Genomic DNA, 27945 nt, shown 5'->3' on the forward strand with positions numbered 1-27945 from the left:
GAATTCAACAAGCGTTTTAATCCTTTAGTTTATGGATCTTAATTAAAAATAAGTATTTTTTTCAATCTTAGGTATGGAGTGGGAAGGGCCGGCCAAGCAAGGCTTGTACGACCCTCAGAACGAGCACGAAGCCTGCGGTGTTGGTTTTGTTGTTGCCATCGACGGAAAACGAACTCATAAAGTAAGTAGCATCATATTGGAAGCATCTCTGTCGCGTCTTTTTTCATGCATCATAGAGATTATAGTATAATTACGACATAAAGCAGGTAACCAGGGTAAATTCAAAATTTATTTCCTAAATGGCAAGAAATTTTAAGTTTTAAGCTCTTTAATGATGATTTTGACAGCTCACAGTAGCGTAAGTTAGCTCAGTTTTTGTCGTCTACAATTCGCTTATGGTCAAAATTATTCTCTGACCATCGACATCTCTTTGCCTTGCATCTAGAATTTAGATTTTTCATGTAGTCTTTAATGTTTACCTGTATGTAGATACATGTGGGTACATGATAAATCCAATCTTTTAATTTGAATAATTTTAGGCGTGCTTACAAAATATTTTGATTGAGGTCATTACCTTGTTGATATGACCTCAGAGTTTTGTTGTTCATTTGATGAACTTGCCCGCCGACAAATATGGAAGCTCGGGTTAAATAAACCTAGTTTGCTGGTGTATTGGCATGTAGTGGTTTAAACTTTTCGTCTTTATTTTATCTATTCCTATTGATGACCATGAGAAGTTATAAGTTACTCCATGTCTCCATTCTTTATAAATTTTCTTCCTTGTTTCTTGGCTTGCAAGTGTTACTTTTTTGCTAGAGAATATCTCGTGTAACAAGTAATTGATCATTGTCCAAACATATATGTCGGTTCTTAGAAAACAGAGGACAAACTATTAAAAATAAATTAGATACTTATTATGATTTGTTATCAATCATAAACTATATCTCACGAGACTGAGTGTGAGTCTCGTGCCAGATTTTGGCGAGACAACACGTCCTGAGGATGCCTCGTGTAGAGGCGAAACACGTGTCGAATTGTTTCAACAATAAATATTGGCGGATTTAACACTAAAGAAAACTTAAATCATTTGTATAATTATGGATTTCCGCAAAGTAACGCCTAATTCAATAAATTTTCCAATAGTAACCTACGCATAACATATATTATAAATTATTTAGTATCATTAATTTAAAATCTTGAAAAGAAAATTGAATTCTTGAATTATATTTTGTTGCAAAACAGTTTTTGATTCGGTTACGACTATTTCATGAGTATTGCGATCAATTGCTACGGTTACGAATGAGAAATGAGGAGATCCGTAGGAGAACCAAAGTTACCGACATAGTCTAAATGATTGCGAAACTAAAGTGGCAGTGGGCAGGGCACATAGTTCGACGGACAGATGGCCGTTGGGGCAGTAAAGTCCTTGAATGGCGACCACGTACCGGAAGAAGCAATGTTGGTCCCCACAAGATGGACCGAATACGTTGGATGAGGGCAGCGCAGGACCGATCGTCGTGGAAATCTTTGCGGGAGGCCTTTGTCCAGTAGTGGACGTCTTCCGGCTGATGATGATGATGGAGAGCGTTCCCTTAGTTTTATAAAGAAATTCCGGCGAGGCAACAGACCTATGTTCATAACCCGAAGCCGTAGCCTATAAGGTGATTCGCATTGTTTGTTTTGCTTTATTGATATTTTGTACTGATGACGATGTCTCTGAATTTGTTCAGATCATTCGCGATGCAGAGGTGCTCGCCAAGCGTATGGAGCACCGCGGAGCGTGTGCTTGCGACAACGACACCGGCGATGGCGCTGGAGTTCTAACCGCCATCCCGCACCAGTTTTACTGCGCTCAGCTAAGGTATGCCGACTAATGGATGTTTAATCGTCCAACTTCTATTTTTGGATAAAATTGCAGAACGTAGTTATGACAGCAGCTAAGAACAGAAACTGTGCGACCACTAGTTGAGTCTTTAATAAATACTTACTGGTGCACTCCAGTATCAGCTCGATCTTTATTCCTACTGGGACTTGCACCATTGTGTAACTCGTCTCAAATTAAAACATAATCCCACCAGATGGAGGCTTTTATCCAATGTTGTGACCTCTGTTTCCACGTACGACTAAAATTTGACCAACGGTCTTATCAAGTTTATATGGTTTGGGTTGCTACAGTTCCAGATCAGCAACGGTATTGTTATTATGTTGGTGTTGCAGAAGAACATTGCAGTGATCATTTACCAGGTCCTGTGTCCTCCTATGCATAAAAGCCCGTTGATTGGCGGTTTGTTGGTCTTCGCGTCTTCTAGACTTAGCGGATTTATTCTGTTGAAAATATTTTCTTTATAGTTCTTATTAGTTTTTTGTAACTATTATGTCTTATTTCAGGATTAATGAATGTCTTAAAGTTGATTTTAATGGTAATGCCTCAATATGTGACGTCTTTTTATTTAGGATAGGATAGAGCAATGTGGCACCAATAGTCCTGTCGGTGCAAAAATAGACTCCATCATGGCAACTTATTTTGATAAGCTTCAATTGCCCAATTGCAAAGAAGATTAGCCTATATAGAGAACGTCATTCTCCAGACTCTTATTATAATGCTATATTTTCTTCATCGAGACGCATCACAAAAAATCTATACAAACTAACCTATTTTCTTAAAGTGAAGATTAACTTTTTAACAATTAATAAAAAAAACATTTAATTTAGTATTTTTGGCTTATAAATAAAAAATTAATTCCACGTCGTACTAAAATTTAACAATTTCAGTTTTCAGAGAAGCACTAACCAATAAATTACGTAAGACAATATAGGACACAAGTGAATTTTGGCCCAACGCCAGAATAACGGAGACCTTACATTTTGCCTGGCACTCCGCCAACATTGACTTGACAGGAAATCGATTAGCTCTCGGTAACTGGAGCGAGTTTCATTGCCATGTTTCATGTAACAGTCTCTCTGTGTACTAAATCTACTTAGGTCATACTATAAGTTTCTGGATTCTCATTAATTATGCCACATATGTTTGTGATATTATATATATTATTTTTCAAACTATGATTCATTACTTTTGCATTCTTTAGAACTATGGTATATTACGGTTGTTCCAGTCTTCCTGGGGGACGTCTTGAATGGCCTCTTGGAACGCATTCACCGTTTCTTGAGTGCTTGTATGCCTCTAAGCTTCTCTTTTCTTTTACAGATCTTTAATATTTGGAAATAAAATAGCACAAGGAGCAATTCCCGAATTATGTGGTGAATGTTTCATCAGTTCTATATTTGAGGTCAAAAACTCATTCCTCCTTATTCATTTTTAAGTGGAATGTGATGTTGCGTTTTCGTGATGAAATACGTCTTTGCTGCCAATATGTTTTTCCTAAACTTTTAAAAAATTGGGCAAGCACGTATTTTCATACTTTACTGTACTTTGGTTTTTACCTTCCAGTTTTCTTAACTTTCGTAGCAATGTCTTCAAAAGGAAAGACTCATTCCGCCAATTGGCTTTTTCCATCAGTTTTAAATGTATATACCCAGGTTTCGTCACCGGTGATAATATTATATATAGCCAATGACTGTCCTCTATTTTTTTTTTCATTTTACGGCACCACTCACACGCAATTGTTTTTGGTCACATATTAAATCGTGCGGTAGGTATCTAACGAGTGCAAAGCTTTCGCACCCTTCAGGTGTCTTGCACTGTACGAAATTGCTGACATGCAATTTCTTATCAGTTTTAATAAATTGTCGTATAGTATCAATATTAGTTTCGGTAACAGCAGTTGCCGGGCGACCTTCGCAATAGTTGTCACAGAGGTGATCACGTCCGTCGTCCACGTCTTAATTCACTAAAACAGGAATATATAGAGATACAAACATAGCTTCATCACCAAATGCCAATTGAATGCCATGTCGCGAATATTTGTTATGGTTTTTTTTGGTATATTATTGCTAATTTTGTTTTTTATTTATTGTAGTATGTCTTGCTTTATTTTAGTTTCTAAATGGCATCGAAGGTATAACTTAGCTCTATCATTTTTAGCCTGGCCAAAGTTTTAAATTGTTTTGTAATCAGTCCTATTATTATAACGTCTTGAAGTTGTTTAATAATAGGTTCCATTATCAATAAATAGATGCAGGTCAAGCTAGTAAAGGCGTGCTCCGAGTCATTTAAACCATTGTCGCGGTTCGCCTAGGGTTCGATAAACGGGCCACGGACCAATGCAAACTACGCAGTTGACAAGATTGACGTTGTAGGTACCTATGGTATAATATGGTAGATATTGCAATATTTAACTTAATATTGCATAGGATTATATTATTGTTTGTTTTTCCTTAACAATTATGATGAGAGATGTTTGTATAGTAATAGTTTTTGTGTTCACAATAATAATTATCAAACAAAGTAAATAATAAAATAATCTATTTAAGTGCTCAGGCATGGAGAAAATAGATTGTGTGTTGTTTTACGCTTGCACGCAATTATTTTACCGAAGCATCTATAGTACTTTTGTTTTTATAATAGTTTTTATAGGCTTAGGCACGGCATTTGAGCGGTCAGCAAAACTAAAGTGCAGGTATATATGTACTTAATGCATTGATACTGCATTGCGCAATAAACGCTCATGGACGACAGGTCTGGTATCTGCGCATGCAATGACACAAAAATAGGGACGAGTAAAATTTAAAACTCGGCATGTGTATGGTATGATCTTTTTAAATACATTTGCAATAAAAATTTTTTCATCACAATCGCTATAAGAATTAATTTTTTCAATGCTCAATTAGAAAACTATGCAGATATGTAATTGCGAGAGTAAGTTTTCGTTTTTTAGGCGACAAAGCGGGCACCATGACTATAATATTCCTAAATTCCAATTGTTTTAATGTTAAATTTAATTAATGTATTTAATATTATTTACGTTGTAAAATAGTCACTTCGTTAATTTTCTACAGACAACTTAACGCATTTGGAAGTAACATGCAGGAGGAAAACAATAAGCACTGTGCGGAATATAATAATTTTCCGCACGCTTAATGAAAAAAAGCTTAACAAAGAAAAGTCTATTATTTGAACAAATGTATTAATTCCACCTTCGCACGACACGGCACAAGTTAGGATATCATCCTCACCATCTGGATTTGTGGCGGTCCTCCACAATGCGGTTTTCAAAGAGGTTTCTTCCACGTACTACAAAGCTGTGGAATGAACTTCTTTGTGCGGTGTTTCGGGACGATTCGACATGGGTGCCTTCAAAAAAAGCGCATACACCTTCCTTAAAGGCCGGCAACGCTCCTGTGATTTCTCTGGTGTTGCAAGAGAATGTGGGCGACGGTGATCACTTAACACCAGGTGACCCGTACGCTCGTTTGTCCTCCTATTCCATAAAAAAATAAAATTTATGATATTCATTCGAGATAATAAATTAACTAGACTGCTTCGTGTGCTGCTACACGATACGAATCTACTCAGAGCTCGTATGTTCTTGACTGACATAAAAATGTATTATCAGCAGAACTTAATTGCATCGCTTCAACGATAGTATTTGCGTCATAAAATATTAATTTTGAATGGACTCACAAAAATGTTTACGTTCATGCAGTTGATAACGCCACGTGTGAACCGCGTGATACTATAAACACAAGAATAATGTATTAGAGATAAGACCGTAATACCGAAGGGCTTATCTTTTCCGTAAAGATTCAATTACAATGGTATTTATCTTATTGACTCACACACTTCATAACATTTTTTATGACAAGGGAAGAGACAAGCTGGACGTTCAGCTGAAGGTAATTGATACACCCTGCCCTCTATAATGTAGTGCCGCTCAGGATTCATGAAAATTCCGATCGCCACTACAATTGCGCTCGTCTTCTCCTAGAGACATAAGATGTTAAGTCTCGTTTGGCCAGTAATTTCACTATCTACGACGACCTTCAGACCGAAATACAATAATGCTTACACATATTACTGCTTCACGGCAGAAATAGGTGCCGAGGTACCCATAATCTAGCCGGCATTCTGTGCAAAGGAGCCTCCCACTGGGGAATTTCCCACTTCATAACAACAACATACTTACATGAATATTTAAAGGCTTGTATCGATTAAGATAGGGACCTAAGCAGAGCAGTACAGAAATTTTCTTCTTATAACATCAACTTTACGAGCACGGCACACGCTTGGTATTTAAAAAAATCAATAAATTCACCACGCAACTCTACTATACTAACTATTAGCTGGAGATAAGAAGGACATAGTTTTTTTTTAGGTTACATCGACATATGTTGCTAATGACACCCAAAGAGGATATAAATACTAAGTAATAAGAGGTGGGACTGCTTAAGTACAAAATTTAAATTTAGTTAAGTATGAAACGTGCAGTGATTTGCCATATGTTTGAAACAGTCATTACAATAAGGCGACGAAGTATAATCCGATTATACTAAGTTTGAAAGCGAACAGTTGCTTAAAAAGTAGTGGATTTCGGCTATCTCTGTTTTTTACAAGATTATAGCGCGGTCATCTGTCAATCTATCAATGACGTTTCATACAATCGCTTTTTTCTTCTGATGACACTGTGCAAAGTCCGTGTTGTGGCCTGTAGTAGGGTAAACAGGCTTGCGGTTCACGATCATCGCTGTCCATGCAGTATTTACAAAGGGGATTCTGTTTTTTATGACATTATACATTTTTTAGTGTCCCACCTGGTAGTACCCATCATATCTCACTATTTATTAAACAAGTAAAATAAATTTAAATTGATAATAGTGTAAAAAAATATATTTTATTGTAAAAAAAATATATTTTATTGTAAAAAAAAGCGTGGGGTGTAGAAGAATTATTATTTTAATAATATCTTAAAAAGCACCCCACGCTTTTTTTACAATAAAATATATTTGTTTTACACTATTTTCAATTTAAATTTATTTTCTATTTTTTAGTTGAATTTTATATAAAGCGTGCTTTTTAGTTTTTTTTTAACTAATATTTATATTTCATTTTTTAGTCAAATTAGTGTAATGTCATCGGTCCTCGATAAATCTACAAAGTTTGAACGAAATCTAGTCGTTTAAAGTGGGTCAAAATCGCGCTCGAAGAAGTCGGTTAAAAACATACAAACATACAGGTGAAGCTAATATAAAGCGTATAAAAAACTCTAATCTCCTTAATTAGCATAATGCCTGACCCATTCGATTTAACTAAGAATCGTAGTATCGAAGTGTGTCGCTATTATGCATTATGTGATAAATTGGTAACAAATACGTCATGACGCCTTCATTCTGTTTACTGTAGCTATTATATTATTATTACTCTCGGAAATTACCGATAAGATAAGCAAGATAACACGCGCATCAGTAAAATTCCAAAGAGATTAATAATTCTCGACTGCATTTGACGTGTCTATCTCATATATTATTTTCGTCGAGATATTAGGTGCACCTGTTTCATTATGTTTTGAATCTGGTGTGCAGATCAGTTGGGTGGTGAGTGTTTCATAAATAAAATCCGTCTGGCCAACTGTCGCTCACAAACATGAAGGCCCTGGAGTTTCGGCTCAGTTTTTGAATTTCTCTCAAGCTCTGATTATGACAAATCTATCGTAATGGAAGGGATAAACTAAAGGAATAATAAAGTAATGGAAGGGATAAAGTATTCATTGCTAGGCAGACGACAGCACAGGATATGTTTCCTACACCTGCCGTGCCAACATGTCCCGGGATAGCGTCGACGAGAACCGGAACAAACCGGAGAGGAAGAGAAGGCCAAACTGGCCTCTAAAAAGCTTGGTGTAATCAGTAAGGCGAGACAGTACTTCACTAAAAGTCACCGCCTGCAACTTTATAAGGCGCAAATTCGGCCTCACATGGAGTATTGTTCTCACCTCTGGGCGGGTGCTCCCCAGTACCAGCTTCTTACCAGTACCATTTGACCGCATACAACGAAGAGCGGCTCGAATCATCGACGATCAAGTCATCTCCGATCGGCTTGATTCTTTAGCATATTGCGTAGAAATGTGGGTTCTCTCTGCATCTTCTACCACATTTATCACGGGGATTGCTCAGAGGAGCTTTTCGGGTTGATTCCAGCGGCCGAATGCCACCACCGGACATTACGTGCAAAGTACCATCCGCATCACGTAGAAGTCTGGCATTCCACAACCGCGCGTTTTGTTCGAAATTTCTTGCCTCGCACAGCCACTTTGTGGAATCAACTACCGGCAGCGGTCTTCCCCAACAGATACGACTTAGGGACCATCAAGAAAAAAGCATACCTTAAAGGCCGGCAACGCATTTCTTGACACACCTGTTGTTGCGGATGTGCATGGGCGGTTGCCTCACCTCTCCCCATCCCGTGAGCCTCTTGCCCGTTTGCCCCCTCTCATATACGAAAAACTACTTTCAAATACACTCAAAGAAATAGAATATTTTAACAAACTGTAGGTATATATTTTAATGCAAGGCATGTTGTAATAAAAAATTCATTTCTTACTTTGTTTCCATTTTTTGAACTGTTTTTGAACCTTTTTAATGCTATCAAAAGCTCAGCGCTCGCTAGCCCAGTGCTCAGGGGAGCTATTTAGGTTGATACTAGTAGCCGTATTCCATCACCGGACATTACGCATCATGTTGACGTCTGGCATTCTATTACCGCGCGTTTTCCGAGAAATTTCTTGCCCGCACAGCCACATTCTCCAAAGCCACCAATTTTCCCGAGTTGGCTGCAGATTTCCCGAACCAATCCGACTTAGGGATCATCAAACTTAGATCATACGGTCTTAATGGCTGGCAACGCATCTCTTAACGCCTGGTATTTCAGGTGTCCATAGACGGTTGTCTCACACTTTCCATCAGGTGAACCTCGTGTCCCCTCTTATATAAAAAAAACTAAAGGAGAATAATCTGTGGAAGAATCTCCCAGTATTCTTATTTCTGAAGTCTGATGGGACTATATTATGATAGTATGCTTTTTACCCTAAAAATATACCTAGACATTCTGAAGTCCATTTCTATTGTAAAGTTTTGTACATTAGTACACACACACACACACACCAAATATGTTTTTCTGAATACAATAAAAAAAATCATCTTGTCACTGTTTTGTTAAACTCGATATTCATTATAATATATTATTAAATTAACAAAATATAACATATCATTACATATGTTAAAAAAAAGCCCGCTGAGTTTCTTGCGCCCATTCTTCTTAGGTCTGAGGCAGTCTCTTTTGAATGGGTGGTAGTTTTTGACGTTCAATAAGTGATTTTAAATCCTATTTTGAATAAAAATATTTGAATTTGAAAAAGTTATATTTATTGACTACATTTTTCACAGTCTCCTCGTTTTCTTCTCGATATTTTCTTTCTATTATGCACCTACCTATAATTTATGGAAAATATGAAGTGCAACGTACGTACCTGTCTAAATATAACATAGAGTTGCCATGTCGTGTAAACATAATTAACGTGTTAATATACATAGATCATTATGCTTTAGTGTTAATTTATTTCAAGGATTTGAAAACAAGTAAGATTATAATAGTTATATACAGTTAGCTGTAGTTCTCTCTGGTCTCAAACAAAACTAGTAGGATTTTATCTGATTTTTTGTAACTAAGTACGTATAATTAACTTAGAAGCAACAAGCAACTAAGTGTAAGTTTCATTTGGATATCAATGATGGTCATTTGTTTGTGAAATATGTAACTCTAGAACTATTAATATCTAAGTGGTAAATTTAATTAATTATATATATTGTAAACAAAAAATATTTCTTGTCTGCTTCTTCATTTCTAAATATTATGTCGAACTCTATACGCTTTGGTCTAGCTATGACTACCGGCAAATTCAGTCTATGCAAAAGTGGGCACAGTACTACTTGCACTATATATTATTTGGCAGTACGCATATGCTGTCCGGCCCGTCACTTGTCTCGAGTGGATGCTTCCTTAATATCGTCCATATAATATAATAATAATAATATTGACACACTTTTACATTAATTATCTTGCCCCAAACTAGGCATAGCCTACGCTATGGGTAGAAGACTACGATATATTTAATACAATATACTTAAACATAAATAAATTACATATAAACTTCCATGATTCGGAAACAAACATCCATTTTAATCATATAAATGATTGCATCTAGCAGGATTCGATCCCAGGACCTCTGGCTTAGTAGTCAGGGTCACTAATTATTCGGCTATATCGGTCGTCAATATGATCATGAATTGTATTAATTACCTGTCTCAGTTTATCTACTAATTGAAACGATCCTACCTCCCCTTTCATAAGTGGGTGTAGTTTGATAGCAACAACAGAGAATGTTGGTTAGACAGAATAACAAAAAAATCAGTACCAGACTAGTCTGTAACAGTGTTGTAATAATTTCCCTACATGCCAATAGGACACGCGCAAATACTTTTTAGTACCTATTCAATATTCCATTCATTCCATTCCATCCTCGAGCCAAGGTTAACTGAGATCCCAGCATTGTGGAACTGGTAGGTACAAAAAATACACCCACGTGAATAATATTGTATAATCAGGAATATACAGCACTTCAGAGGTCTTTAACATGTCAAGGTTATTACAATATTTTGATATTTACTTTACTTGAAGTCACCGATGACGTTAAGATTACGTTGATAGCGATCACTTAGTTAATTTTGACTAGTCTCCACTACATAATATTATGATAGATATAAGATAACTAACTCCCTCGTGTTTATTTATAGCTCTGATCATTGTTCTTTTGTTAACTGGCGAACTACTGCGCACAAGCATAACAGAGCGATAAACTGTTTTTGCAATTGTTTCATCGTGAGCATCGAAACTGTTATTGTGCTCTATTGAAAGGATCTTCAAGGTTATGATTACGGGATATTGGATGATTGGCGCCTTACATCAGAGCGCACACAGCGACAGGCCACAAGTTAGGATATCATCCCCACCATCTGGATGTGTGGCCGGTCCTCCACAGCGCGTTTTTCAAGGAGCTTTCTTCCACGTTCTACAAAGCTGTGTAATGAGCTTTCTTGTGCGGTGTTTCCGGGACGATATGACATGGGTACCTTCAAAAAGCGCTTGAACGCTCCTGTGATTCCTCTGATGTTGCAGGAGAATGTGGGCGGCGGTGATCACTTAATACCAGGTGACCCGTACGGTCGTTTGTCCTCCTATTCCATAAAAAAAGGCTTAAGGGTTCTTCTGGATCTTCTTACATCTGATCCCAGGTGTTGTACTCCAGCCGCGCTAATGTGAACTACTTTTACGATAAAGATGAAACCCAGTCGTGTAGTATTAACAGTTTCGATGTAAACACGTGAATAGAAGGTGAACGGGTCGTATCTTAATAATACATTTATGAGAATTATCTTAAACCGTAATGAATATAAAGTATATTGACATAATATCTTGGATGTTATTGAATTAATGTATGCAGTAAATTTATTACTTTATTATAATATGGTTATTTAAAATTATCTGTTACTAACTTACAAGTCATATTTATTAATTTGACCGATATATTTTCGACCTTTGTCATACAATTACTGTAAAAACAAACACTAAATGGCTTCTTGGTTAAGACCAATGCTGCGTCGATGTAAGCATCGACGCATTTGAAGAGTTGATCTAGTTCATACTTTGCGAGTAAGTAAACCCACAAATACATACACACACACATACAAACACACACACACACCCACACACACCCACACACACACATACACACACACACTCTCACACACACACACTTAGTTTTAGTATTTTATCTACACCTATGCTTTAAATCCTCTATTAAAGATTGTGAAACAGTTAGCTTATTGCCAACATTAAAACACCTAATGTCTTAATAACCATTACATCATCCAAACGAATGTTGTAATGTCGTACTGAATTTCATAACAACACTCCTTTGTTTTTATTTCGATTCCCTTCTTAGGCAAAGAGTTTCAACAGACAGCCACATTATTATTGCTCGATGCGTGGTATCTGTATGAATTTCAAAAAAAAAACTTTTTCGTTTACGCGCGTTCCACACTACCAGAAGGCCGCGCGCCGTAAAAAATAAGTAGATTATTCGAATCCCCGCCATTGTTGTTTTGTTTACAAAAAGCGATTCAAGTTTTGACAGCACACTGCCAGATATTTGAACGCTGCAAAAGAACATAATAGAAAAAAAAAGTGAATTTTAATAATTGCATAATACAAAATGTAAATTACTACTAAAATAAATAATTCTTTAATTAATACTTAGTTTATTTGTATATAATCAACAATGGATGATATTAGGTTACTACTAGGACTGGCTGTTTTAATGTTAGCAGTAAGCTAACTGTTTCAGAATCTTTTAGAAGATTCATGTTCTGGGTGTAGATAAAGTCTTGTATGCAACTGTTGATAATTAGGTATTAAAACACTCATGTGATACTATTATCATACACCCACATTCGTGTTTTAATACCCTTTATTACACAACACTTGCATAAATAGCTATTATTTTATTGTATTCCATTTATTATTGTAAGCATAAGCATAATCAAAATTTTCTGGAGTCTGGGCGCTGATAACTGCGACGGAGTCCGAGAGACTAATAGGGCTGTCAACGTTAAAATGTAAATGATGTATGCTTGTAATCATAAATAAAAGATTATTATTGTTACTTGAGATTCCAACGCGTATTGGAGTATGTTTGAAGATTTCGTACTCAGTGGTAATACTAGAGCTAAGGATACATAGATATCTCCTTGTCAGGACAACTTTTTTCCCTCTAGGGAACATAATAATATGATTATAAAAATGTTGCCCAACCTGTTTTACAATCTAGCCTTATAAGGATAGTCAGTCAACAACTTGTCAGGACAACAGATGCACAAATGTTATGAGACGACGAGTAGAAATAAAATTTACTTTAGTTGCTGCTGTAAGAGCTGACAAGAAAGCTTATTAAATATGAATTAGGGCTTATATTTTATACAAAATGCAATTACGATGTAAGTAAATCAGTCAGCTTTGTTCCACTCAGATCATTTAAATTATTTTGATGATTTCGTCAGTGCTAGTTAGTGTACTAAAACATAAATAGCCATTCCATTAAGTTTGTAACTAATGTTTACTACATTAGTATTCCTTTTTTTCGTACAAACATTCTCGACTCTTCTCAAATTGTTAACCCTAAATCAAAGCTATTTTCAAATAAGATCAACATCATTATCTGTCTCCCTATATTTTGTTTTATTTTAATTTTGAACTTTTGTAAGTGCTGCAATCCTGAACTTAACAAATTAAACCAGTCCGACACAATATTTGCTTTCCATTTCATTTTAGAATTCTTTAATCAAAAAAAGCCTATGCTTATGTTTCCTCGTAAGATTACGTTCTAACATATAAATTAGTAAATGCCATTGCTTAGGCACTTCCCACTTGCAATTTATTCAAAAATAAGCCAGAAGATGGTGAATGATGTTTCATGCACGTGTTATGAAGTATTCGTGCATTTAATATAAAATCTTGATACACTATCAGGTATAGCCGCAATAAACAAGCCTGGGATTACAACTGTAATTGCGATGATCATCTTATCAGCCCACTTAAGGCCTGATCACACCTGGCTTGCATTGTAGTTTTATCTAATAATTGCATTCAATACACATTCAATAACATGGATTATAGCATATAAAAACTGGGGTCGAGAATACATTAAAAATACAATACCTTGTACTGACATAGTGTCGGTGGAGATTAGTTGTTCGGTTTTCAACTTATTCTCATGTTATAAAATGAATAGTTTTCAAATGAAGCCATACCTATTTATTTATTAATTTGTCGTCATCCTCCCACGGGTTTTAAATTTTACATTATCGAAAAATATTAAAAAGGTCCCATAATTGCTCCTTGTGGAACTCCTAAAGGATTAACATAGTTGGAGATGTCAAGTCATTTAGAACAACATTTTGGCACCTGCTGTTGATGTAACCTAAGAAAATATCAATGCCGTCTGCAGCTTTGCTGTCGATTTCAGTTGCATGGTTATATGATCGAACTATATTGAAATTTCATATGTGTGACATTTACTTGTAAAGGCTATGGCATATGCTATATGAGATTGTTTGAGTGTAAGAGAATAAATTTGATGTCGTGGATCTTTTTTGAAGTTTTGTGTTGATGTTCCCAAATTTTTTTTTAATAAAAAGTATTACGTATAAATTAGAAGAATAAAATTAAAAAATCCGTACCCATGCGAAGGACTCATCTTAAACGAGACAAGTTAAAAAAATCAGTTCGATAAAATGTAATTATTCAATATGTTATCGTGATTTGTTCCGTAAATATTCAAGAAGGTATTATGTTACTAAGTATATAAGTCAATAAATAAATACCATTGTAATTGAATCTTTACGGAAAAGATAAGCCCTTCGGTATTACGGTCTTATCTCTAATACATTATTCTTGTGTTTATAATATCATGCGGTTCACACGTGGCGTTATCAACTGCATGACAGTAGACATTTTTTTCGTTTGTCCAATTAATTGAATATTTTATGGCGCAAGTCCTACCGCTAGGTGAAGTGATAGAATGAAGTTTTGCTGATATTGCTTTTTTTTATGTCAGCCATGATGGCATGAACATACTAGCTTTATTGGGGTTGAGCAGGTTATCAGCTGTAAAGTAGATCCCGTAGATGAAGCTACAACCTGAGAGTCGAACAAAGCATACAAGATTTTATAAACGATACGTCACTCGAACGGTTGGCTCAGTTGGAAAGAGCGCTCGCACCGAATGCGAGAGGTCGCTATGGTTCGAGTCCCGAATCGTTCATAAAATGTTGATTTCAGTTTTATTTGTGTAATTAATCTTAGAAGTGAGGGTTATCACTTGTAAATATAACAAATTGGTTATTTTAAAAAAATCGTATTCTGTAATCCACACGTAGGGGCCATTTAATGTCTTATTATCTGAAAGAAAATATGAATGAGATTAAAAAACTTATAGGATGATTAATCTTGTATCAGATTCCTATTGGAGAAAAATATCCGATTCTAGATGGTGTAAACTCTTAGGAGTTTACACCGCTTTTTACTCGCTTGACGGCCTCGAAATTGTTATAAAATATTATTTTTGAAGCGAATACTTCTTTAGCGGCGTTGAGCACTTTTTTTGGGATGGGTTTATACCCAAAGTTAAACTCGCGTCAGGACACGTGGCCTGATCGAAAATTCGTAAAACCGTCGTTGAAGATATGGGTGAAATATTTATACTTCAAACTAATTATAGTTCTGCTATGTCAACTTAAAGATCATACGGTCATTGGACCAGTGGTTGAATCATTGTGATTGCGAAGCCGAAACATCGCCAGTTCGAGGGATTGAATCTTAGCCGTGAATTTTTTTTTAATTAAAAGAAAAAACTTAATGTTCAAGTTTTATATTTACATTTGTTATTATTATTCTACTCTCATTTCGTAATATACTAGTACAAACCACACAACTTTTCATTCTTACCGGCCGTAAGGTAATGATAATTTCCAAACCAGTCAACTGTACTAAAATGAAGAGTTTTAAAAAGTTTCAGAGCATTAGTTACAAAAATTCAGTGTTTGATTATGACTATACGTATTGCAATGTAAACAACGCTCACCATAATCTTATCCGAATCTAATTAATTTAATTATTTTGCATAAAATTGCGAGCTGCTAGTCGATGCCGGTGCCCACATCACGCACTATAATACGTCAAGGAGGGTGGAAAACCACAGCTGACTGAAGGTTATACTGACGATTCCATTCAAAAATGATTGAAGGGTGATCAGATATTAAATTCAATAGACACAGAAGTACCAATGGAGTAAATATAAAAGTCCCGACCAACTCAACTAATATCCAAGGACTCTTCTATGCCCTATTTTAGTAACAGTACTTTTCTAATTTTAACAGGTGTTTACAGTTGCACTCATACAGTGCTTCTTCTATTAACCAGCATTCATGTTACAATGACACTCATTTCTTGGCAGTGGCATAATACCTAATGTGCAGTGTACTACTGCTTACTAAAATTATTTTTTTTTATCTATCTGTTACGTAATGGGGATCTCTGCACCTGCACGTTCCGCGAGCGTCGCGCGTCCACTTAGTTCGAATCAATTATGTAAGTTTGAGTTTAGTCGAGTACGGATTGTGCTCGTTGTTTTCTATAAAGTCTTATTTGCAATACAATCTTAGGTATATATACTCAATGTCAATATTGATATTCAATACCCTGAATGCAATGATGGCACGTGACGTTTTGTGGTTAATTCATAAGAAAATCTATGCTCAATATAGAAGCGAAACCGCAATGTTGATGTTATCTTTGATATGCAGTTTACTGGGGTACTACTAATATTTACCACGATATAAAAAATAACAGACAAACTCAGACATATTTTTATAAGCCACTGAAAAGATCTCACTTCACACATAAACGCGAGCAAGACGGCTTTATAGGTAATACCCGTCCCTCAACGTTTGTTACGAGTATCACTGACTATACCTTGTCCTACCATTTATTTTACTCTTGACATAAGCACACCTTGAAGTTCCATAATTATTGACAAGATATAATAGATAAAAAAATAGTTCATGGACGCTCTATAAAAATTAGGGTTGAATATAACAAATTTATGTTGGACATGGATTATTTAAATATAATACAAAGAAAGATAAACAAAATAACTAAAATGTTAAGATCGTGTGTTTAGATCTTATATTATTATAATGAGTAGGTAGTCGGGTTCTTCTCCATCTGGACTGGAATCATCACTTGAATCCTGACCAACAAATTACTGTTAAGAATTATATTAATTATTGAGTTTCTTATTTCCGTTCTTCTCAGGTCTAGCATCACAGAAAGTACATTACACAAATTCTCATTTTCAGTAGATTAAGTATTTTATTCGAGGTGAAAGGAGCGCGGCCTGTTCTTTGACTTTACCCCGATGAACTTCAATGACATTGCATTGACATTGTGTCAACACAACGTATGGAAATTGTGAACGAGCCATAAAATTATTACCTATACTACCGTAATAGACGAGGCCTGTGTGAAAGTTAGATAACTATTCTTTCATAAAAACCTAGGTGTGAGAAAGAGACGGAATAGACGAAGACCATGAAATCGTTTTGAAACAATTTAGTGTCCATTAGTCTCCTGTCGAATTGGACCGCTTTTAAATTTCTGTGTTTTTATCGTTATTGTTCTTTATCTAACGGATATTAATTAAAAATATAATGGTGTCGTGTTCTGTATTAGATTGTGTTGTTACATATAGCAACAATCCAACTAAAGAAACATTTCACAAGTAAATTATGTTTCTTCAATTCTACTTTCGTGATGTTTATTTTCGTAGAACATATGTACTAAGATACTAAATATTACATTTTATATACGCAGTAAACACTAAATTTTCTTAAGATAATAATCATTTAAGAATATATGTGTTAGATAATAAAATATTGTATACGTGAATATGACACCGTTTATCAATATTTGTTATAGGGATTGCCCAAAAGCAAAGTTCTATACAAAAACTAGCACACATGAACATTTTAAATGCATGCTGCGACATCGGAATATGATTATTATTAACAGCCAGAAAAATTATTGAATGAACGATATGAATATTTATTCCGCATTGAAGTATTATAATAATTTTATCGTAAACGAAACATAACATTATTCTTCAAAGCATATCGGAGTCAACGAACTCTACTATTTCGTCATACAAAATACAATTAATGATATATTTATGCATAATCTATTTACAGTTTTGAAATCAGGTCTTGATTAGCTTATTTAGTATGGATTTAATCATTATCTGTACGATCTCGTAGCTAAGTAAGATTCCTAATGGGACAAAATACTTCGTAAAGATAAAGATAAGTACTTTCTTTAAGAATACAGATCTCTCGAAGCGGAAGCAATTTTGACGGCACCAACGTTGATCTTGCAGGCCTGAGAAATGCACGACGCGGGTTCACATCTGGGGGTTTAATTTAAATTGAAATTCAACATTTATACCAAGTATAACATTTATACTGAAAACGTTAACTGTTACTTTTACGCAAAATAGAATGTAAAAACAGCTACAATTACACTCGTTTTAATCCTTTGAAAGGTGTATATATTGGTAAACTGTTTTCCCCTACTAAATCTTATCACAATAGTTTCATTAGTCTCTGCTTATACGTTTTGTTTTTTTTCGAAATATTCTTCTGTTTGTGCAAAAAAAGAAGTCATAGTTTTAACGCGTATAATCGTACTTAATGCAGCCTTATGAAATTTGTGAAAAGTATTGAGAATAATCAAAATTAGATATTATTTAGGGATAGACAAACTTTTTGCTTTTTATATGTAAGTTGGTGGTAAACGTTCCTCCTAACTTTTTAAAATCAAACGCTCACATCTACCTATTGTATTATGTTCTATTTTATAAAGGTATTGATTGCTACAAGCCATTTGGCTTGGCTAGAAAACCTCGTAAATCATCAATGAAACTGTACTTATTCCTGCACCAGTTGAACGTTCAAGTAACCCAATATAGGTGACGCGCTGGCAGCCTTCCAAAACCTGAATACCACAGAAGTTGCCGCTCGTGTTGTAAACATATCGCCACGTGGCGCTCAACGTGACAAATATCCTGCAGAGCGCGTTGACGGAGACGCAATAGTATATTTTACTGGAGCGAAAATACAGGGCTTGTTATTTTAAGTAGTATCAAAAGGAAACCGAGAAATATAAAGATCAATAGGATTTTATCATGTGTATCAATAGTGGCATTTTCCAAAGATGAAGATGGGAAAAATGCCATTTATTTAAAAAAAAAGATTCTTGAAGAATACTTTATTTGTCAATGAAAGCACACGCTCGGAATCAAATGGCAGTAAGAGAGAACAGACGGCGCAACATACTATGAACCCTAAATGATCTGTTTCACCTTTTGCAATGTCTGCTTCTATAATCTAACAGAAGAGTCTGCCTGAGCCTGTAACTTGACTGAGTCTTTTCGATAAATGCCTAGCAGATGGCTAGCCTTTATTTGACCAGCTAAATTTATAAATTCAACCGCGATATAACTATAAAAATCGCGATAGGATGATTGTCCGCTGAAGACTTCCTTAGTTTAAAAAAAATCTACTAGAGCCGCTTAATCGCAATTCCTGTGCCTCGTAATGACAACATATTATAAAACAAAATCCCTCGTCAAGTTCGTGTGTCTGTTCGCAATAAACTCCCAAAGTTATTGAACTAATTTTAATGAAATTTTTACCAATTGACAGAGTGATTAATGTGTAAGGTTTAGATATATTTTTATATGTTAAGATTCGTGCAATATAGTGAAATATAACGATGATTGTTGAAGATGTCGGAAAAAATAAATATGGGAGCTTTCATCGAAATGCTATAATCTTTTTTGCAGTGAAGCAGTAATGTGTAAGCATTACTGTGTTTTGGTCTGAAGGGCGCCGTAGCTAGTGAAATTACTGGGCAAATGAGACTTAACATGACGAGCGCAGTTGTAGTGCCGCTCAGAATTATTGGGGTTTTTCAAGAATCCTGAGCGGCACAGCATTGTAATGGGCAGGGCGTATTAATTACCATCAGCTGAACGTCCTGCTCGTCTCGTCCCTTATTTTTCATAAAAAAAAATCGGAACAAGTACGTAATGGTCATGATATTATATTTAAATTTTGTTCTTTGCTGTATGTCATTAGACGGTATAAGAATCGATATCGAGTCACTCGGAGACTGTCGCGAAATTCAGATTAGCGCTAAGGTTATAAGGATTTGAGTATCAAAGTCAAGTATACTTATTATACTACCAGAATGTACCGCAGTATAGCGTGACCCTGTTTAGCTGGTACATCGATAAATTATACTTCGCGCACTTCGATTTAATCGTATTGGGTAGATTTGCGATGTTTTACTAACTTGTCACATAAAATATTATCTCTTATAAGATCACTTGTTCAAATATTTACAATTTGTGAAGTGCTCAGATATAGTTTTTATTTAACGAGAAGCTAAAGATAAACCGCTAATTAAGATAATTTGTTATTCAAACTACTGCGCTTAAACCACAAACTCTGTTGGTTACACTGGAAAAACTTCCGATGACATTTAATGTAAACATTGTATGATAATGACTAATTAATAAATGTCAGGGTTCCTTTAGTTTTTAAGTTTTAATGTTTTTTTTTTATGGCTTATGCTATAGTTGGTAATCGTCATCGCTGGGAAGAGCAGGATTCTTGTAATACGATAATATCTTAAGCGACTTCTTATAGTTAGTCTATATCTCTTAGGAGCGAGTGAGCGCACGATATTGGCAATACCGCTCACCCAGTTTATTACTTGATTCTGCTTTGTATTATTATCGGCAACAAATAACCGTTAAAAACTAGAATTATGAGTGATATATCTAAATTTTTTCGATCGTTCCATGAATTGTACGTGTTCCTTTTAAATCTAGTCTTTTAGTTATGATCTGGAAGTTCTAGACTCTTCTTTACTCTACTTCATTTTACGAATTTGGTCTCTGATGCCATGATAGATTAATGTTTTATTTCTGCAGACTTAACGCTGTTCCACAGATGGCTGTGGCGTAGTCATAAATAATAATTCTTTAGAGTGATTTCAATATACTTAAAATAGAATCTCGTCACTTAAAAATGTTGACAGTCATGTCATTATCAGCTGGTAATATTTGCAAAGTAATTGTATATTTAAGTAATATTATAAATAATGAGAGATATCGAAAACAAACATGTATTATTGCGTTTTAGGAAGGTTGATAAAAATTTATCCTCACAATTGCTTGTCATCCACTTAAATACCATATCAGCATTATTTATTGACTTACTATTATTATTTCCAAACATATAGACAGTTTATGTTTCGCCCGAACGACAGACTATTAACCGCAGCATGCTGATATGATATTTAAGTGGATGACAAGCAATTGTGAAGATAAATTTTTATCAACCTTCCTAAAACACAATAATACATGTTTGTTGTCGATATCTCTGATTAATTGTAATATTACTTAAATATACAATTACTTCGCAAATATTACCAGCTGATAATGACATGACTGTCAACATTTTTAAGTGACGAGATTCTATTTTAAGTATATTGAAATCACTTTATAGAATTATTATTATTTACGACTACGCCACAGCCATCTGTGGAACAGCGTTAAGTCTGCAGAAATAAAGCAATCTATCATGGCATCAGAGACTAAAATCGTAAATTGAAGTAGAGTATAGAAGAGTCTTGAACTTCCAGATCATAGCTAAAAGACTAGATTTAAAAGGAACACGTACAATTCATGGAACGATCGCAAACATTTAGATATATCACTCATAATTCTAGTTTTTAACGGTTATTTGTTGCCGATAATAATACAAAGCAGAATCAAGTAATAAACTGGGTGAGCGGTATTGCCAATATCGTGCGCTCACTCGCTCCTAAGAGATATAGACTAACTATAAGAAGTCGCTTAAGATATTATCGTATTACAAGAATCCTGCTCTTCCCAGCGATGACGATTACCAACTATAGCATAAGCCATAAAAAAAAACATTAAAACGTAAAAACTAAAGGAACCCTGACATTTATTAATTAGTCATTATCATACAATGTTTACATTAAATGTCAACGGAAGTTTTTCCAGTGTAACCAACAGAGTTTGTGGTTTAAGCGCAGTAGTTTGAATAACAAATTATCTTAATTAGCGGTTTATCTTTAGCTTCTCGTTAAATAAAAACTATATCTGAGCACTTCACAAATTGTAAATATTTGAACAAGTGATCTTATAAGAGTGTACGGTCAACAGCATGTCGACTGTACATCACGTTTCGCGTATCAGCGTTTACGTCGCCTCGCGTTATTTCCTAAGTAATATTGTAACCAGTTCGCGACAAGCCGCCGATCGATTCGCGTGCTCATTACCATACCAACATTTTACCATTTTACCATATAGCATAAGTTAAGGTTTCAATATACCATTTGAGCCTAACTTGTGTTTTACTCTGTACGGAACCAAACCACCGTACATTGTGGTCCTTCGGCCTTTTGTTAACCAGTGACAAATTTTTTTTTTTTTTAACCATTCCAAGGACATTGTGGTCCTTCGGCCTTTTGTTAACCAGTGACAAATTTTTTTTTTTAACCATTCCAAGGACATTGTGGTCCTTCGGCCTTTTGTTAACCAGTGACAAATTTTTTTTTTTTAACCATTCCAAGGACATTGTGGTCCTTCGGCCTTTTGTTAACCAGTGACCAGAATTTTTTTAACCATTCCAAGGACATTGTGGTCCTTCGGCCTTTTGTTAACCAGTGACAAATTTTTTTTTTTAACCATTCCAAGGACATTGTGGTCCTTCGGCCTTTTGTTAACCAGTGACCAGAATTTTTTTAACCATTTCGAGGACACAAAAACATTGTGATCCATCGTTCTATTAACCAGTACCATTAGTTAACCATTTTAACCAAAATTCGTCGCGTGTGTAGTGAACCAAATTAGTGTTGACCAAAGTGCTTGTGTGTGGAGTGTAACCAGTTCACCAGATCGGCGATACTACCAGCGACTACCAACGGGGAGACTGCTGAGGACACACCAGGTCACCACGTACCAGTCTTCAAGTAAGATCTTTCCTTTTTATCACTCACCACTCTTTACCACTCTCTTTTGACCCGTAACCATGGAGGCTCTATTAACCACCCAAAACCAGATTATGTCCGCGATTAACACGCAGTGTGTTAATTTCAAGAAGGACGGGCCAGAACGAAAGACACCCGCCTATATTGAAAAACGTCTCAACGCTTTAGACTCGTACTGGAGTGAATTCCAGACCAACCATACTAGGCTTTGTGCTGAGTTTGAAGACCCTAACCATCGCTACTTCGCGGAAAACCATTACCAGCGGACGAAAGATTTTTACCAGGAAGTTAGGAATATGATTTCTAATTACGTAACCAGCGATCCCAGCAAACCATTACTGAGACCTGCTACACCATTATCGCAGGGCTCAGATAGGCGCGATATTTTCTCTCCCGCTCAGGAGGGTCCCTCTTTTAGCTTCCCTGCACCAAAGCTATCGAACCAGGGCAACTCCAGTAGGGTCGAAGAAATGCTGCGAAAGCAGAAGAGCAACTTCAAGGCGCTATCCCGTACCATAGAGGCTGTCGACCTTGAAAGCTGCTCCGACCGCTGGGAGTTCGAAGATATTTTACGAACTATCCAATCAAGATGGTCGGTCATCGATTCTCTTCACTGGGACATCGACAGCGAAGGGCTGCTCGACAACGAAGAGTATGAGACAGCATTCGCTGAGATGGAGAAGAAATACAACACCATGAAGAAGGCAGTGAACAGACAGATGTGGTCGTCATCTTACAGGGAACGTTCAACCCCACAAATGGACATTCCCACCTTCAGCGGAAACTACCAAGATTGGATATGTTTTAAAGATTTATTCTCCGAAACAATTCACCATAATAAATCTTTACCAAATGCGCAGAAAATGCAATTCTTGAAAAGTAAGCTCCGTGGCGAGGCTGAAAAATTAGTTCACCATTTACGCATCAATTCTGAAAACTACGAAGTATGCTGGGACATATTAAACCAACGTTACCATAATACTAGGTTAATATTTAATTCTCACATACAATTGTTACTAACCATGCCTACGATTCAACATCAATCTGCAGCGGTCATCAAAAGGTTACATGACACCACCAACGAGTGTCTTAACTCTATAAAAGCAATGGGCATCGACATTTCCAACTGGGACCCATTGATCGTCTATATTTTGTGCCAAAAGTTAGATACTGAAACCCATAATGATTACATTGTGTCGCTTAAGAATCCAAAAGAATTGCCTACTTTGTTAGATTTTTTGAAATTTTTAGAAATTAAATTTACTTCGTTAGAAAGCTCTCGTCGTAAGCAGGACTTCAACAAATCAAATTCATCCCAGGTACACCAAAACCAATACCAAAAACCATGGGCTGAAAAGCATACCAATAACCATTTACATAATTTTATGAACAGAAATTTTAAACCAAGACCAGCTGTAATAAACCACGTCAATACGAAACCAGTACATATTGCGCCACAACGGAAATGCATACTCTGTAAAACGTGTTGCCATGAATTGTTTAAATGCAAACAATTTCTAGAATCCGCACCGCTGAATCGACTTAAGGTCATTGAATCCAACAAATTATGTAAAAACTGTTTAATTAACCATTATGACAAGGAATGTTCTTCGGAAAAAACTTGCCGTTTTTGTAACCAGCAGCATAATACTCTTCTGCATAATGCTCTTGTCACTTTTGCACCATCTACTTCTAGAAATACCGAGATCGAAAATTCTCCTAGAAGATCCAATATATGCGTTACCAATGCCCCACAAGAAACCATGCCCAAATTATTAGCAACAGCTAAAGTTAATATTATGTCTATGGATGGCTGTCACCATACCATGCGAGCCCTCATAGACCCGTGCGCGGAGTCATCTCTCATTACAGAGAATGCCGCTCAACTTTTAGGCCTACCCAGGATTAAGCGCCACTGTGTGGTGGTCGGAGTAGGCGCAAAAGCCAACAATAGTAAGGGAGTCGCACAGCTTTCAGTGTCATCTCTTCATAATAATTTCACATTTAAAACGGAAGCCTATGTGATGAAGCATGTCGTCGGGAATTTACCACACGAAACATTAGAAAAACCAGCTTGGCCGTATTTACAAAAGTTACCACTCGCAGATCCAGAGTTTTATAAAAGTAGACCAATAGATTTAATTTTAAGCGTTGAAGTTTACGAATTAATTATTTTACCAGGTTTAATTCGTAATGGCACATCACTACCAATCGCGCAAAATACCAAGCTCGGTTGGATTCTTAGTGGTACCATAAAACCAAACCAAACATATTGCAACGTCGTCATGGTCGACTTGCAGGATATACAGCGGTTCTGGGAGATTGAAGATATCTCAGACAACTCTGTAAATATTACGGATGAAGATAACCATTGCCTTCATCATTATCAACAGCATACTACGCGCAAACCAGACGGACGTTATGTTGTACGGTTACCATTAAAACCAGAGATTACCGAAAAATTGGGTGAGTCTAAAACCAAAGCCGTAGCCCAATTTCGGCAATTAGAACGCAGATTTTGTAAAAATAAAATTATCGAACAGAACTACAAACAATTTATCCATGAATATATTAATTTAAACCATATGAAGAAATGTAATAGTAATCCGATACTTCAGTGCTATTTACCTCACCATTGTGTAATCAGAACGGATTCCACGACGACTGCCACGCGAGTTGTTTTTAATGCCTCAGCGAAAACTTCGACTGGACTTTCGTTGAATGACCTTATGTACTCTGGACCAAATTTACAAGAGGATTTGTTTACTCTCATATTAAAGTGGAGGCAGTACCAAATAGCCTTCACAGCCGATATAGAGAAGATGTTCAGATTTATAGATGTCCATGATGATGACCAGCCGCTCCAGAAGATCGTGTGGAGGGACTCTGAAAAGCAACCATTAGAAGAATACCAACTTACCACTGTCACATACGGCACCAAGGCCGCACCATTCCTAGCCATGATGACATTGAAACGTCTGGCTAAGGATGAAGGTCACCGTTACCCAGAAGCAGCAGAAGTTCTGGCTACCAGGCTCTACATGGATGACCTCCTCCATGGACATCATGACCTCCAGTCTGCAAGGAGGCTGATTTCCGACCTCATAAATCTCCTTAAGTTAGGTGGATTCAATCTAAGGAAGTGGTCGTCAAATCAACCAGATGTACTACCAGATAACCAGTTACCATGCGAAGACCAAGCATATGTTTTTAAATACCAGGAATCAACCAAGGCATTAGGACTTAAGTGGCATCCCGACGAAGATTATTTCACTTTTCAATTGAATTCCGAACCAGTCAGTAAACTCACCAAAAGAAGTTTACTCTCGAATATATCGAAGATATTTGATCCGCTTGGATGGCTTTCACCAGTTACCACCAAGTTGAAACTACTCTTCCAGGAAGTATGGCTCTTAAATCTTCTGTGGGACGACGAATTACCAGCTGACATCAACACAAAATGGAAAACCATAGAGGCTGACATCACGAAAATTAGCCATATTACCATACCAAGGTGGTTGCAGTCTTCTAAGAACGACACCATTGAATTACATGGGTTTTGTGATTCATCACAAAATGCCTACGCTTGTGTTGTATACTGCAGAGTCAACAATATTACCAGCAACCAGTCTTCTGTAGTATTAGTAGCTTCGAAGTCTCGTCTCGTACCTGTAAAGAAAAATGTATCGTTACCTAGATTAGAATTATGTGCAGCGGTTCTACTTACCAAGGTCATGAAGATCACCTGTAAATGCCTATCAGATTACAACATCAAAATCTACGGTTGGTCTGATTCGACAGCTGTGTTAGGCTGGCTCAACGGCGACCCATGTAAATGGAAACCATTCGTCGCGAATAGGGTGAAGCAGGTCATTGACATTATACCATCGAGTAGCTGGCATTATGTGTCAACAAAGGACAACCCAGCTGACTGCGCAAGTAGAGGCATTACCACAGAACAGCTGATTAACCATTCCATGTGGTGGATAGGTCCCCACTGGCTAAGATCGTTTGAAGAGTCCAAATTAACCAATAAATTATATACAACCTGCGAAGAGCTTAAAAAACCATTATTAAATATAAATGTAAACACAATTAAATATCAAAACAAGGTTATAGATAGTATAATTAGCAGATACAGCGATTTTACGCGAGCTTCAAGAGTGCTTGCGTGGGTGTTACGTTTTACACCTAAGTCATTTAATACTAATAAAACAAACTACTTAACTATATTAGAAATAAGAAAAGCTAAAAACTTAATTATAAGGCATATACAACAAGTAGAATTTTTAGAAGATATACAATATATTAAAAACCATAACCAACCTAACCCTAAGAGTAAATTATTAAAATTGAAACCATTTATTGATAACCAGGGGCTCTTGAGGGTTGGGGGGCGATTGACCAACGCCAAAATAGAAGATAGTATGAAACATCCGTGTATTTTACCACATAACCATTTGCTTACTGACATGATTATTGACCACGCGCATAAGATGACCTTTCATGGGGGTCCCCGGTTAACCCTTGCTTGGCTGCGTCAAGAATATTGGATCCTGGGAGGAAACAATGCTGTAAAGAAGAGGCTACGGAGATGTGTGCTATGTAGAAGGCACGACCCCCTGAAACACGACCAGTTGATGGGAGACTTACCACCTGCAAGAATCAACAGGACCCGCCCCTTTTACCATTTGGGGGTTGATTTTACTGGTTTTGTTGACGTCAAGTCTGCGAAGGGTAGATCAGTGAGATGTACCAAAGGATATGTCGCCGTCTTCGTGTGTATGGCGACCAAGGCTGTACATTTGGAGTTGGTCTCTGATCTCACCGCCTCAGCATTTTTGGCAGCCCTCAGAAGACTTGCGGCCAGGAGAGGATCGCCCGGTCACATTTACAGTGACAACGGGACGAACTTTATAAAAGCAAATAGAGTTTTGCAAGAGGAGATTGTTAACTTGAAAACCATATTGAATGCCCAGTTTTATGCAGAAATAGCTGAAATGTCGATAGAATGGCACTTCAACGCACCATCTTGGCCAAGCGCAGGCGGTCTCTGGGAGGCTGCAGTGAAGAGCTTGAAATACCACCTGAAGCGAGTAATAGGAGAACAAAAACTCACCTACGAGGAGTTCTCTACTCTTCTAGCTCAGCTAGAAGGATGCCTTAACTCCAGACCTCTGTGCCCGCTGAGTGAAGACGTCGAAGACTTAGATTGTTTGACCCCTTCTCATTTTCTG

General features: G+C 36.5%; 1 protein-coding gene across 2 annotated transcripts in view; it reads left to right on the top strand.

Moving 5' to 3' along the window:
• The window catches only part of LOC126973096 (uncharacterized), a 95793-nt gene that overhangs the window by 4337 nt on the left and 63511 nt on the right, over positions 1-27945 (top strand). For both annotated transcript variants that reach the window (XM_050820230.1, XM_050820238.1), the window contains exons 2-3: positions 72-181; positions 1731-1861. In XM_050820230.1, the coding sequence (XP_050676187.1) occupies positions 74-181; positions 1731-1861 (239 nt within the window). In that variant the 5' untranslated portion in view covers positions 72-73. The remainder of the gene's footprint in view (positions 1-71; positions 182-1730; positions 1862-27945) is intronic.

This window comes from Leptidea sinapis, chromosome 28 (genome assembly GCF_905404315.1).
Source record: "Leptidea sinapis chromosome 28, ilLepSina1.1, whole genome shotgun sequence".
In the NCBI taxonomy this organism is placed as follows: domain Eukaryota; kingdom Metazoa; phylum Arthropoda; class Insecta; order Lepidoptera; family Pieridae; genus Leptidea; species Leptidea sinapis.